Source organism: Abramis brama (genome assembly GCF_963993115.1).
Source record: "Abramis brama genome assembly, chromosome: 1".
Lineage (NCBI taxonomy): Eukaryota > Metazoa > Chordata > Actinopteri > Cypriniformes > Leuciscidae > Abramis > Abramis brama.
In genome coordinates, this window is record NC_139963.1 from 61,055,468 (window position 1) to 61,067,752 (window position 12,285).

The 12,285-nt window shown below is 44.3% G+C and overlaps 1 protein-coding gene across 1 annotated transcript; it reads left to right on the forward strand.

The window, feature by feature from the left end:
- The first annotated feature begins 8,770 nt into the window (after positions 1-8,770).
- LOC311078216 (uncharacterized protein) lies at positions 8,771-12,044 on the forward strand. The gene is made up of 2 exons (XM_084106937.1): positions 8,771-9,417; positions 10,194-12,044. The coding sequence occupies exons 1-2, from the start codon at positions 9,207-9,209 to the stop codon at positions 10,301-10,303; spliced, it is 321 nt and encodes a 106-aa protein (XP_083963063.1). The 5' UTR covers positions 8,771-9,206; the 3' UTR covers positions 10,304-12,044.
- Positions 12,045-12,285: the final 241 nt, after the last annotated feature.

The following is a 12,285-nucleotide window of genomic DNA, read 5'->3' on the forward strand; positions in this document are numbered from 1 at the left end:
TGCATCAGCCTGCGCTCGATAGGCTTATGCAGTTGCCGCAGAGCAGCCAATGAGCGGACAAGCCGTCTTGCTTCAGCTGTCTGCTGCTGCCGCAACGCGTTTTACATATATGAAAATTAAAGGATAATTTTTGCTTCAGTGTATCGTGAAAAGAGACTTTTCCCGCAGCGTTGTGATAAAACGCAGTACTCGTTCCCTCTTCTAGAGAGAACCGAGGTTACGTTAGTAACCGAGTACGTTTCTTAATGAGAGGTTTTATAACTGCCAATTTAAATGTTCTTGGAACATGACCTAAAGATAAAGACGAGTTAATAATATTGAGGAGAGGCTCTTCCACTACAGGTAACATTTCTTTCAATAGTCTAGTTGGTATAGGATCTAATAAACATGTTGTTGTTTTAGATGAAATGATAAGTTTATTTAACTCTTTTTGTTCTATAGTTGTAAAGCACTGTAATTGTTCTTGCGGGGTGATAATTGAGGCTGAATAATAAGGCGCGATTGAAGATTGAACGTTTACAATTGTGGTTTTGATGTTGTCTATTTTCTCAGTGAAGAACTTCATGAAATCATTACTACTAAACTGTAACGGGATATTTTGTTCGGGTGATGTCGGTTTATTTGTTAGTCTAGCCACGGTGTTAAATAAAAACCTTGGATTATTTTGGTTATTTTCTATTAGTTTGCGGAGGTGCTCAGCCCTGGCTCCTTTTAGGGCCTTTTTATAACGTGACATACTGTCTTTCCACGCGATTCTAAAGACCTCTAAATTAGTTTGTTTCCATTTACGCTCTAAATTACGGGTTTCTCTCTTTAGAACACGTGTAGTATTGTTGTACCATGGTGTTTTAATTTTCTCTCTGACCTTTTTTATTCTAATGGGTGCAACAATATCCAGTGTTTCAGAGAGAATGGTGCTCATAGTGCTAGTTAGTTCTTCTAATTCGTCTGTTTGTTTGGGTTCAGGCAGCAGCTGAGACAGATTAGATAAGCAATTTGAGAAATTATCTATGGTGGATGGAAGGATTGTTCTGCCTGGTCGATAACGCGGCGCCACATGACATATTATATGCAAGTTACCATATAATGGTCATTGACATCATCACTTTGTGGAATGATATCTATATCGGTTGGATCGGTTCCACATGATATAATTAAATCAAGTGTATGATTAAGACGATGAGTTGGTACGGTGATGTTTTGCTTGACCCCAAAGGAATTTAATAAATCTGTAAACGCAGCCCCTAACACATCATTTGGATTATCTACGTGTATGTCAAAATCTCCAACAATTATGCTTTATCGACATTGACCAATAGATCTGAGAGAAAATCTGCAAACTCTTTTAGGAAATCAGCATAAGGCCCAGGCGGTCTATATACGGGATAATATGGATTGAGATAATAATATGAGATAATATGGATTTTTTTCTAACATCTAAGAGCGTAACATTTAGTACAAGTACTTCAAACGAAATAAACTTATAACCCGTTTTCTGAGTAACATTGAGAATATCTCTATAGATTGTTGCAACATCGCCGCCACGACCAATCAGACGGGGCTCATGCTTATAGGAGTATCCAGATGGAGTAGACTCATTTAGACCGAAATAATCATTTGGTTTGAGCCAGGTTTCAGTAAGGCAAAGTACATCGAAGCTATTATCTGTGACTATTTCATTTACAATAACTGCCTTAGGTGTGAGTGATCTAATGTTTAGAAGACCTAGCTTTAGAAATTGTTTTTGTTTACTAATAGCAACATTTTCTGCTTTAATAACAATTAGGTTTTTCCTAGATCCTGCAGTAGATTTATTATTTGATCTCACTAAACGAGGAATAGACAGTTTCTATGCAATGTTCTACACTAGTATTTATATCAGTTAAATTGGTGCAGCAGGGGCGCTAGATAGATAGATGCCTTTATTCATCCCCACAGGGGAAATTCAGATGTCCAGCAACCAACAGTGTGTGCTATTACCTACAAACATTCTCACTACAAAACACTCATAAAAACACATAAAGAGTCACAAAACAATTAGTAGAAAATAATTGATGCACTTCAATCAGATCCATTATGCAATCTTATGGCAGCCGGAACAAATGACCTCCTGAACCTCTCAGTCCTGCAGCTCATGGAGAGGAATCGGTTACTGCGGCTACTTTGCTGAGCAGCCACAGTGTCATGCAGTGGGTGGCTTCTGTTTCTGAGGATGGATTTCATCATGCTCCTCATTCTTCCCTCCAACAAATCTCCTACAGAGTCCACCCTCCTCCCCAACACTGACACACACTTCCTGACCAGTTTGTCAAGTCGGTTCCGATCCCTGGCTGTCATACAGCTGCCCCAGCACCCCACAGCAAAGAACACTGCACTGGCCACAACCGACTGATAAAAAAAGGTACAGCATCTCATTACAGACTTGGAAGGATTTTAGCTTCCTGAGAAAAAAGAGTCTGCTCTGACCTTTCCTGTATGCTGCATTTACATGTACTGACCAGTCCAATTTGTGGTCCAAGTGGACTCCCAGATATTTATACGTCTGGACCACTTCAATGCCCTCCCCCTCAATTACCACAGGTAGATGGTGTGACTTACGCCTCCCAAAGTCCACTATCATCTCCTTGGTTTTTGATGTGTTAAGGATGAGACCATTGCACCTGCTCCAGGTCACAAACTCTGAGATGACTCTCCTGTACTCCTCCTCGTCTCCTCCTCTCACACAAGCCGCCACCACAGTATCATCAGAATATTTTTGTATGTGGCATGCTGATGTTCTGTATGAGAAGTCTGATGTATATAGAGTGAAGAGGAAAGGCGATAGTACAGTTCCCTGAGGGGCCCCAATACTTGTTTCCACAGTGTCTGAGACCGTGTTCCTCAGTCTGACATACTGTGGCCGCTCTGTCATGTAACTGATGATCCACTCAATGAAAGCAGGCTCCATGCTCAGATTCTCGAGTTTGCCTCTCAGGATATGAGGCTGGATTGTGTTGAATGCACTCGAGAAATCAAAGAACATCAGCCTCACATACCCCCCTGTCTCATCGAGAAAAGAAAGGGTGCAATGAAACAAGTAGAGGACAGCATCCTCCACTCCCATGCTCGCTCGATAGGCAAACTGCAGGGGGTCAAGTGCCTGCTGTAGTTGTGGGCCCAGGAGCCGGAGGAGGAGTCTTTCGAGGGTCTTCATAATCACAGACGTCAAGGCAACTGGTCTGTAATCCTTGACCTCGGAAGGTCTCCCACCCTTAGGCACTGGCACAATGCAGGATGTCTTCCACTGCTTCGGCACCTGACTCGTCTGAAGGCTCCAGTTAAAGAGTGTGTGCAGAGGAACCGCCAACTCCGCTGCACAGTCCTTCAGAAGCCTTGGTGGTATTCCATCCGGTCCAGCTGACTTGCCAGGGCGCAATCTTCTAAGCTCAGCCCTCACCTCCTCCATGCTAAAATAAGCCCTGTTGGGTACTTTAGCCAAGCCGGAGTCAGCAGCAGCGGTGGCGCAGCCGCTGAATGGAGCAGGGCAGGAGGCAGCAGCAGAAATGGAACAGCCGCTGGATAGTGCGGGGCAGGAGGTAGCAGCAGAGATGGCACAGCCGCTGGGTGGTGCAGGGCAGGAGGCAGCAGCAGCGATGGAACAGCCACTAGATGGAAAAGGGCAAGAGGCAGCAGCATAGATGGAACGGACGCTGGATGTGGCAGGGCAGGAGACAGCAGCAAAGGTGGAACAGCCGCTGGATGTGGCAGGGCAGGAGACAGCAGCAAAGGTGGAACAGCCGATGGATAGAGCAGGGCAGGAGGCAGCAGCAGAGGTGGAACAGGGCAAGAGGCAGCAGCAAAATTGGAACTGCCGCTAGATGGAGCAGGGCAAGAGACAGCAGCCAAGGTGGAACTGCCGCAGGATGGAGCAGGGCAGGAGACAGCAGCAGAAATGGAACAGCCGCTGGGTGGGGTAGGGCAGGAAGCAGCAGCCGAGGTGGAACAGCCACTAGGTGGAGCAGGGCAGGAGACAGCAGCAAAGGTGGAACAGCCGCTGGATGTGGCAGGGCAGGAGACAGCAACAGAAATGGAACAGCCGCTGGGTGGGGTAGGGCAGGAAGCAGCAGCCGAGGTGGAACAGCCACTAGGTGGAGCAGGGCAGGAGACAGCAGCAAAGGTGGAACAGCCGCTGGATGTGGCAGGGCAGGAGACAGCAGCAAAGGTGGAACAGCCGTTGGATGTAGCAGGGCAGGAGACAGCAGCAAAGGTGGAACAGCCGATGGATAGTGCAGGGCAGGAGACAGCAGCAGAGGTGGAACAGCCGCTGGGTGGAGCAGGGCAAGAGGCAGCAGCAGAAATGGAACTGCCGCTAGATGGAGCAGGGCAAGAGACAGCAGCAAAGATGGAACAGCCGCTGGATGTGGCAGGGCAGGAGACAGCAGCAAAGGTGGAACAGCCGATGGATAGTGCAGGGCAGGAGGCAGCAGCAGAGGTGGAACAGCCGCTGGGTGGAGCAGGGCAAGAGGCAGCAGCAGAAGTGGAACTGTTGCTAGATGGAGCAGGGCAAGAGACAGCAGCCAAGATGGAACAGCCACAAGATGGAACAGGGCAGGAGACAGCAGCAGAAATGGAACAGCCGCTGGGTGGAGCAGGGCAGGAAGCAGCAGCAAAAGTGGAACAGCCGCTGGATGGAGCAGGACAAGAGACAGCAGCCGAGGTGGAACAGTCGCAGGGTGGAGCAGGGCAGGAGGTAACAGCAGAGGTAGGACAACCACTAGGTAGAACATGGCAGGAGACAGCAACAGAGGTGGAACAACTGCTGGATGAAGCAGAACCGGAGGCAGCAGCAGGAGTGGAACAGCCGCAGGGTGGAACAGGGCAGGGTGGAACAAGGCGAAAGGTAACAGCAGAGGTAGAACAGCCGCTGGATGGAACAGGGCAGGAGGCAGCAGCATAGATGAAACCGCTGCTGGTTGGACGTGGTGGAGAGGCAAAAACAGGAGCAAACCTACTATAAAAGTGGTTAAACTCCTTAGCCAAAGAGACATCTCCTTGAGTCACCTCTCCGTTATCCTTATAGCCAGTAATCACTCTCATTCCCTTCCACACTTCTCTTGTGCTGTTGTGCTGCAGTTTTTCTCCAGCTTTTTCTTGTAGTCTCTTTTAGCTTGTCGTATGGCCTTCTTCAAGTCATGTTGGGCAGCTCTGATCCTTTCCCAGTCTCCAGCTTTGAAAGCTTCCCTCTTCTGATTCAGAAGGTGCTTTATGCTGCTTGTAATCCAAGGCTTATTATTTGGAAAACATTGAACTTCTCTGACCGGAGCCACCACATCCTTGCAAAAGTTAACGTAATCAGTCACACATTCAACCGCCCCATCAATATTATTGTCTGACCTATGAGTGTCCATAAGTGTGTTCCATTCAGTAGACTGGAAGCAGTCCCTTAGAGCTTCACTGGTCTCCGGGGTTCACCTCCTATAAGATCTAATGGTTGCAGGCAGTCTCATTACACAAGGTCTGTAGGACGACCTGAGATGGATCAAGTTGTGATCTGACTTGCTGAGCGAAGGCAGGGCACATACAGTGTAGGCATTTTCCACATTAATATAACAGAGATCTAAAATACTGTTATGCCTCATGTGACAGTTAACATACTGTGTAAAGCCGCCCACAAATGAGCTAATGTCAACATGATTGTAATCTCCCGAAATGGCGATCAGCGCATCTGAGTGTTGTAACTGTATTCCTGCAACTGTGTCCTGAATGACGTCACACGCTACTGAGGGGTCTGCGCGCGGTGGAATGTAAACAATGATGGCGACGATGTGGGAAAACTCCCGCGGCACATAGCAAGGTCTTAAACTCACCGCTAGTAACTCCACATCCCGGCAACAGATTTTTTCCTTAACAGTTATATGACCGGAACGGCACCATCTATCGTTCACGAGCAGCACCAATCCGCCTCCTTTCATCTTTCCACACTTCTCCGGCTGTCTGTCTGCCCGCACAATGGTGAAACCAGGTGTGTTGACAGCTGAATCAGGGACAGCATCGGTGAGCCACGTCTCCGTAATACAGTATAGACTGCATTCCCGATAGATCCGATCAGTTTTTATCAGAGCCTCCAACTCCTCACACTTATTAGGCAGCGAATTAACATTGCCCATGATGATCGATGGCAAAAAAGGCTTACACCGCCACCTCCTAGCTTTCCTAGCCTTCACCTGAGCTCCGGCCCGACATCCACGGAAAGGTTTGCGCACCGCACGCGGGATCGGGTGAGTAATCCCATTCGATTTTCCTTGTGGTCGCAGGTGAAGGAGTTCGTCATGTGAATATGTTATTAAACACATTTTGTACCACAATCAAGCACCATACAAAGACGCATTTACTCAGCACAACACAGAGCTTCCGGACTTGCTGCCAGTGCAGGTGGTGCAATCAAGTGGCGCTAGAGAGCAGCACATGGAGTAGGACGCGTTTTCACATAGCTCCGTCACACTTGACGAAATAAATAATCTAAAACTTCGTTATTCCTGCTAAATTTGATAGTTGTGCATAATTAACATGCCAATGATGAATAAATCTAAAAAAGGCTATCAAAAAGGCTCCGTCCCCGGCTGCCGATACCATGGAAGGCAACCCAGCAAGTCCGAAGTTGGCTGTTACAAACATGTGCGGTCAAGGTAACGTTAACGTTAGTATGGCCACAGACATCGATGTTTCTCAAACTCTGGAGGGTGAAGACGAGCCTTCACCTAGGGCTATTCTTTTGGCCATTAGAAAAATGGACAGTTCCATGATTACGCGATTTAATGACTTGGAGGCTTCCCTGTCAGGAGTGAAGTCAACACTAGCGGCCAACTCGTCCCGTATCGTTGACCTGGAAGAGGCTAGCACTGACTATGAGCGCCGCATCTCTCAGCTGGAGCAGCTTTGCTCCAATTTATCACAGGAGAATACGTCTTTGAAGTCTAAGGTAACGGACTTAGAGGCCAGATCCCGCAGGCAAAATATCAAGATCGCCGGTCTTCCTGAAAACGTAGAGAAGGGTAACCCTAAACAGTTTGTATCTGACCTGTTACCTTCGCTGTTGGGCGAAGCTAACTTTCCATGTGGCGTAAAGGTTGACCGAGCTCACCGCATTGGCCCCGTCGTGAACAACAGGCCGCGAGTTATGATTGCAAGGATTCATCATGATACTGTTAAGACTGAAATACTGCGGCTTGCCCGTAACCAAAGTCCGCTCTCTTTCGACGGGGGTCGAATCAGTATCTTCCCGGATTTTCCAGCAGAGGTGTCCTCCCAACAGAAGCAGTTTGACGGTGCACGGGAGAAACTAAGAGCTAAAGGAATAAAATATGGTCTGTTGTATCCTGCCCGTCTCATCTTCACTCATGAGAAGACGAAGAAAATATTCTCGTCCCCACAGGAGGCCGAATCATACATTGACAATCTCTCACGGTAATGGATCGCGAAACAGACGTTACGGTGGTACATCATGGTAAGACACTGTCCTAGCTACGTTACCGATGGCCTGCGCAATCCATGGACTTGTTAATTTTGTCATTAAGGAGGACAAAAAAATGACCAGGACAGTAATGTCTGAAGATTGTTCAGGTGTTTATGCTTTTGTGTTTGTTTATAGGTAACGTTAACCTTATACAGAATGTGCATTCGTATATGTATACGCAAAGTTTTTTTTTTTTCCTTACTATTACGAGTGGAGACTGAGCTGTGTGTTGTTGTTAGGTTAGGTTAGGTTAGGTTAAAAGCAGTTAGGCTTAAGTCGTTGATCAATTTTTGTTTTCTTTTTCACTTTATCCTTTTTCCCCCTCCTCTTTGTGTCCCGTTCGGCTGTCCCACGTTTAAATGGGGTATTTTGATTCTCGCGGGGGTTCGAGATGCGAGTTTATTGGGTTAAACTTATGCCAGTTTATTTTTGTGTTTATTCGTTTTTTTGTTTGTTTTGCACATCTAACAATGCCTATGCCTGTACTTAATTGTCACTTATTTTACCCTGTGGTTTACCCCAAACTACACTTAAATGAGCTCCCTTAAAGGTGGTATCAGTGATTTCAGGCCCAAAAATATTTTTATCACATTCATCTAATCTTTCCTAACAATCCGCTAGATGCCCGCCCCATAAGCATGCCGTCAAAAAAACGCGTCTCTGTAGGCAGCCTAGGCTCTGAGATCTGCACACAAAAACAAATGGTTTAGCCAAACAATCAAAACCAAAACAAATAGTGTTACAACCAATCACCGACAGGGGGAGGGTGTTGTGACGCTTTGAGCCAGCTATTTCTTCAGCTCTGACTTCGCGTGCAGCCGTGCACGAGCACAAATCCTCACAACACCCTCCCCCTGTCGGTGATTGGTTGTAACACTATTTGTTTTGGTTTTGATTGTTTGGCTAAACCATTTGTTTTTGTGTGCAGATCTCAGAGCCTAGGCTGCCTACAGAGACGCGTTTTTTTGACGGCATGCTTATGGGGCGGGCAGCTAGAGGATCGTTAGAAAAAAAAATTAAAATATTTTTGGGCCTGAAATCACTGATACCACCTTTAAGAAGCATTTGAATATTCTGAGCTGGAATGTGCGTGATTTAAATGATATTGTTAAAAGATCTAAAGTTTTCACGTATTTAAATTCTTTGCATGCAGACATATTGTTCCTGCAAGAGACTCATATTAAGCATTCCTGTGCTCACAGACTTAGATGTAGGTGGATAGGCCAAATGTACCACTCTACTTTCTCTTCGAAGGCCCGTGGTGTGTCTATATTAATACGCAAGAATATTCCTTTTCAACATTTGTGATGCGATCTGGGAAAACCCGTCGGATGTCGCGCTGGGCCGTTTTCAGTAAATTCAAAAATAGTTTGAATGTCAGTTTTTTTTGTAAATTTTTTTTTCATTAAATTATTATTCTATGACATCTTTTCTCTTATCTCTGAAAATATCTTGGCAAAATTCCCTTGTTTAGTGCAGAAAAACAGCGATTTATAGTCTCAAGCAGAAAATACTCTCTTTCTCTAATGCATTCTATGCGACCAGCAGGCAGAGAAAAAAAAAATCGCCATATCCTATACACCTGTCCGTCTCTTAACACACACTGTTAATAACACTACAAAGATAGTTTACCTATAAAATAAACCACATAACATGTACAGTGAATGTGTATTAGTGCGCATTTCGCGCCCAATCCTGTTTAAACTATAACGTCATGCAGTTTTATAACAACCGCGAGATGGAGGAGAACAAGAGAACAACGGAGTCTGAAATAGCTGCTCACTTAAATGATCTCGCTCGCCTCAATCTGCTAATTCCTGGGGATGTCAGTGCCCTAAATGATGTCATAATGGACTATTTCACATCCAGAGATGCAGATGAAGGATCTGATGATGAAGTTACCGAAGAGGAGGAGTCCGATGAAGGTATGTTAACGTTATTATTTTCGTGCGCTGTGTTTGCTATTCTAAATGTAGGCTTCCAATAAACAAGTAACGTTAGTGCTATCTAACCATGCAGTGATCAAAAGTTTAGAGACAACGCCCAGTATAAACAACAGAAAATTTACTTCACTAACTTTACTAAGTGGTTGCTGTCCTCTTCAGGACTAACTTACTGGTAGCTAGTCTCCTCCTTGTGTAGTGATACAGTGCTCTTAGTGCTCCTGACAGAGCTTTCTTTTTCTTCTTGAATTTTGCCACGCACCATTTTCATATAAATGTGATTTTTATATTCAAACGCTGAAAGCCTGAATTTAAACTTCAAAGTTACAGCTACGAACTGCGTCTGGTTCTCTTACAAGAGTAACGTTACTCTCGTGTTGCATAAGCTTACGCTACGGGTAAAGTCATCTTTTCTCGAGGAGATATTGAAGCTGTTATGTATTATAAGTTGCTGAATATACTGTAATACACTCAGTGATTATTAATGTGCCTGATAAGAGTTGATTCTGAACCAATACAAAACATACAGAGTTTCTTAACTCTGCGACATATGTAACCTAGTCTAGTTATTTTTATTATTATCACAAGTTTGTTGTTATAGGCCTACAAGTTTTAACAGGTTGTAGGTGCACTGTCCAGGTGAAATAGGTGATGCATTGTCAGGGTTGATGTATTAGGAGTGCATGTCTGGTTTAGCCATTTTTAAAACATTTAATATAGTCTAAGTCTAGTTATTTATGTGTCCTTTCTTATTTCAGATGATGACCATCCTATTATTGAAGATGTAGCACAGGTATTACCACCAGCTGCAGTTCAAGATGATGAGGAAGATGAAATTCAAGAGTTTGTATGTACTTGCAAACACTGACGGTTATCCATGTTCAACACGTTTTAAACAAGAGGAGCTGCAGATGATTCGTTGCTGTTACCTGGAAATGACAAGGGAAGAGCTAGATATTGCCATTTTAGCCAAACTCTCGTGTGGAAAGCATCTCTCCCAGCTGACATCCTGTTCGCGAAAAAAAGAACAGACATCTCAAAGTCCCAAAGAACTGATTTCTTTCACCATGGCAAGAAAATATGCAGGGATACATTCAGATGTCTTCACACCATTGGGCAGGACAAGCTAAATGTTCTTATTAAGCATTACAAGAAGCACGGTGTTACTCCACGCATCCATGGCAACAAAAAGCGTCAGCCTCCTAATGCACTTAAGAAAGATGACAATGTGTATGTTGCGCATTTCATTTTTAACTATGCAGAAACTCATGGCATTCATCTTCCTGGGAGGGTACCAGGCTTTTGGAGAAGTGATTTGAAACTGCTCCCAACTAACTGCACAAAGGCAATGGTGTACTCCGATTACTGTGTGGCAGTTGCTGCGACAAACCGGCGTGTGGTCTCAGTTGTTACATTTCGTCGCATCTGGCGGGAGGTTGCACCATTTATTGTCACAATGCGGCCAGCAACTGACTTATGTTGGACATGCCAAAAGTATAAAAAAAATATCAGCGAGGCTGCCAATAGGTCTGATGCAGAGAAGGCAGAGCTGCATCGTCTGGCCACAGATCACCTAGAGAAAGCTAGAATAGAACGTTCATACAGTACTATCAGCAACTTTGTACGGATTCAAAAGCAAACTTGCCTGCTGAGTTAGAGTTAGGTCCACACATTCCTTGTAGCTTTGAGGGGATGACACATTATAGCATGGACTTTGCTCAACAGATTCACTACCCCAGCAATCCCCTACAACCAGGTCCAATGTATTTTAAAACACAGCGTAAATGTGGCGTTTTTGGTGTAGCATGTGAGGCCTTGCCAAAACAAGTCACTTACCTGTTGGATGAATCCATACAGACTGGGAAAGGTAGCAACTGTGTTATTAGCCTTTTGCACCATTTCCTTGAGAACTATGGATTGGGTGAAATGCACATGCATCTCCATGCAGATAACTGTGCGGAGCAAAATAAGAATTCTTTTGTGATGTGGTATATTTTGTGGCGTGTCTTGACAGGTCGCCATGTGTCAGTCACAATGAGCTTCCTTCTTACTGGTCACACAAAGTTTTCCTGTGACTGGTGCTTTGGACTCTTTAAAAGAAACTTGAGAAGAAATAAGGTTGACTGTTTAGATGATATTGCCCAAGTAGTTGAAAGATCAAGTCCATCTGGGGTCAATGTACCGTGTCTTTGCGGTAAAGAGGATGGTACTGTTCTTGTACCAATGTATGAATGGAGCACATTCTTGGGTACATATTTCAGAAAATTAGACAACATTAAAAGCTATCATCATTTCTCATTCAGTAAGGGCTCCACACTTGTCACAATGAAAAAATCCTAAACAGCGATGAAGTTTCCCAAGACTTGGGCAAAAATGCTCTTGCTCTTGACCCAAATGAATTGCCTGGTCAACTCCATCCAAAGGGCTAAAGGGATGCTAAAAGGCAACAGTATCTTTACAATGAAATAAGGGAATTTGTGAGTGAGGACAAACAGAACTTGGTTTGTCCTCTCCCTCAGGCTGTAAATAATAGTGAACTGTAGGTGTCTGAACTTGCAAGTCTTTTGCAGTTGTAATATATGTATAATGGTGTGTGTCATTTTTAAAGTGTAAATTCTACAATAATATGTATAGATATTAAATATTTGTATAGACTTAAACACTAATGTATTTTTTATGAGAAAAATTCCAAGGCACTTGAGTAATTCGTTTTTAGAAAAATATTAATTGTTAAGAAAATATGTAACTTATAATAACGCTCTTTTGCAGAAAATTGAGTTAAAAAGTTAATATATTGAACTTCATAAACACATTGTTTGTAAGTGTTGTGTGTTCCTTGGGGTCAAAGTG

What these genes read in the sequence shown, in the direction of transcription:
- LOC311078216 (XM_084106937.1), top strand. Translation starts at nt 9,207, where the DNA reads ATGCAGTTTTATAACAACCGCGAGATGGAGGAGAACAAGAGAACAACG. An exon ending in AGAGGAGGAGTCCGATGAAG is followed by an intron (nt 9,418 to 10,193) that starts GTATGTTAACGT and finishes TTCTTATTTCAG; the next exon opens with ATGATGACCATCCTATTATT.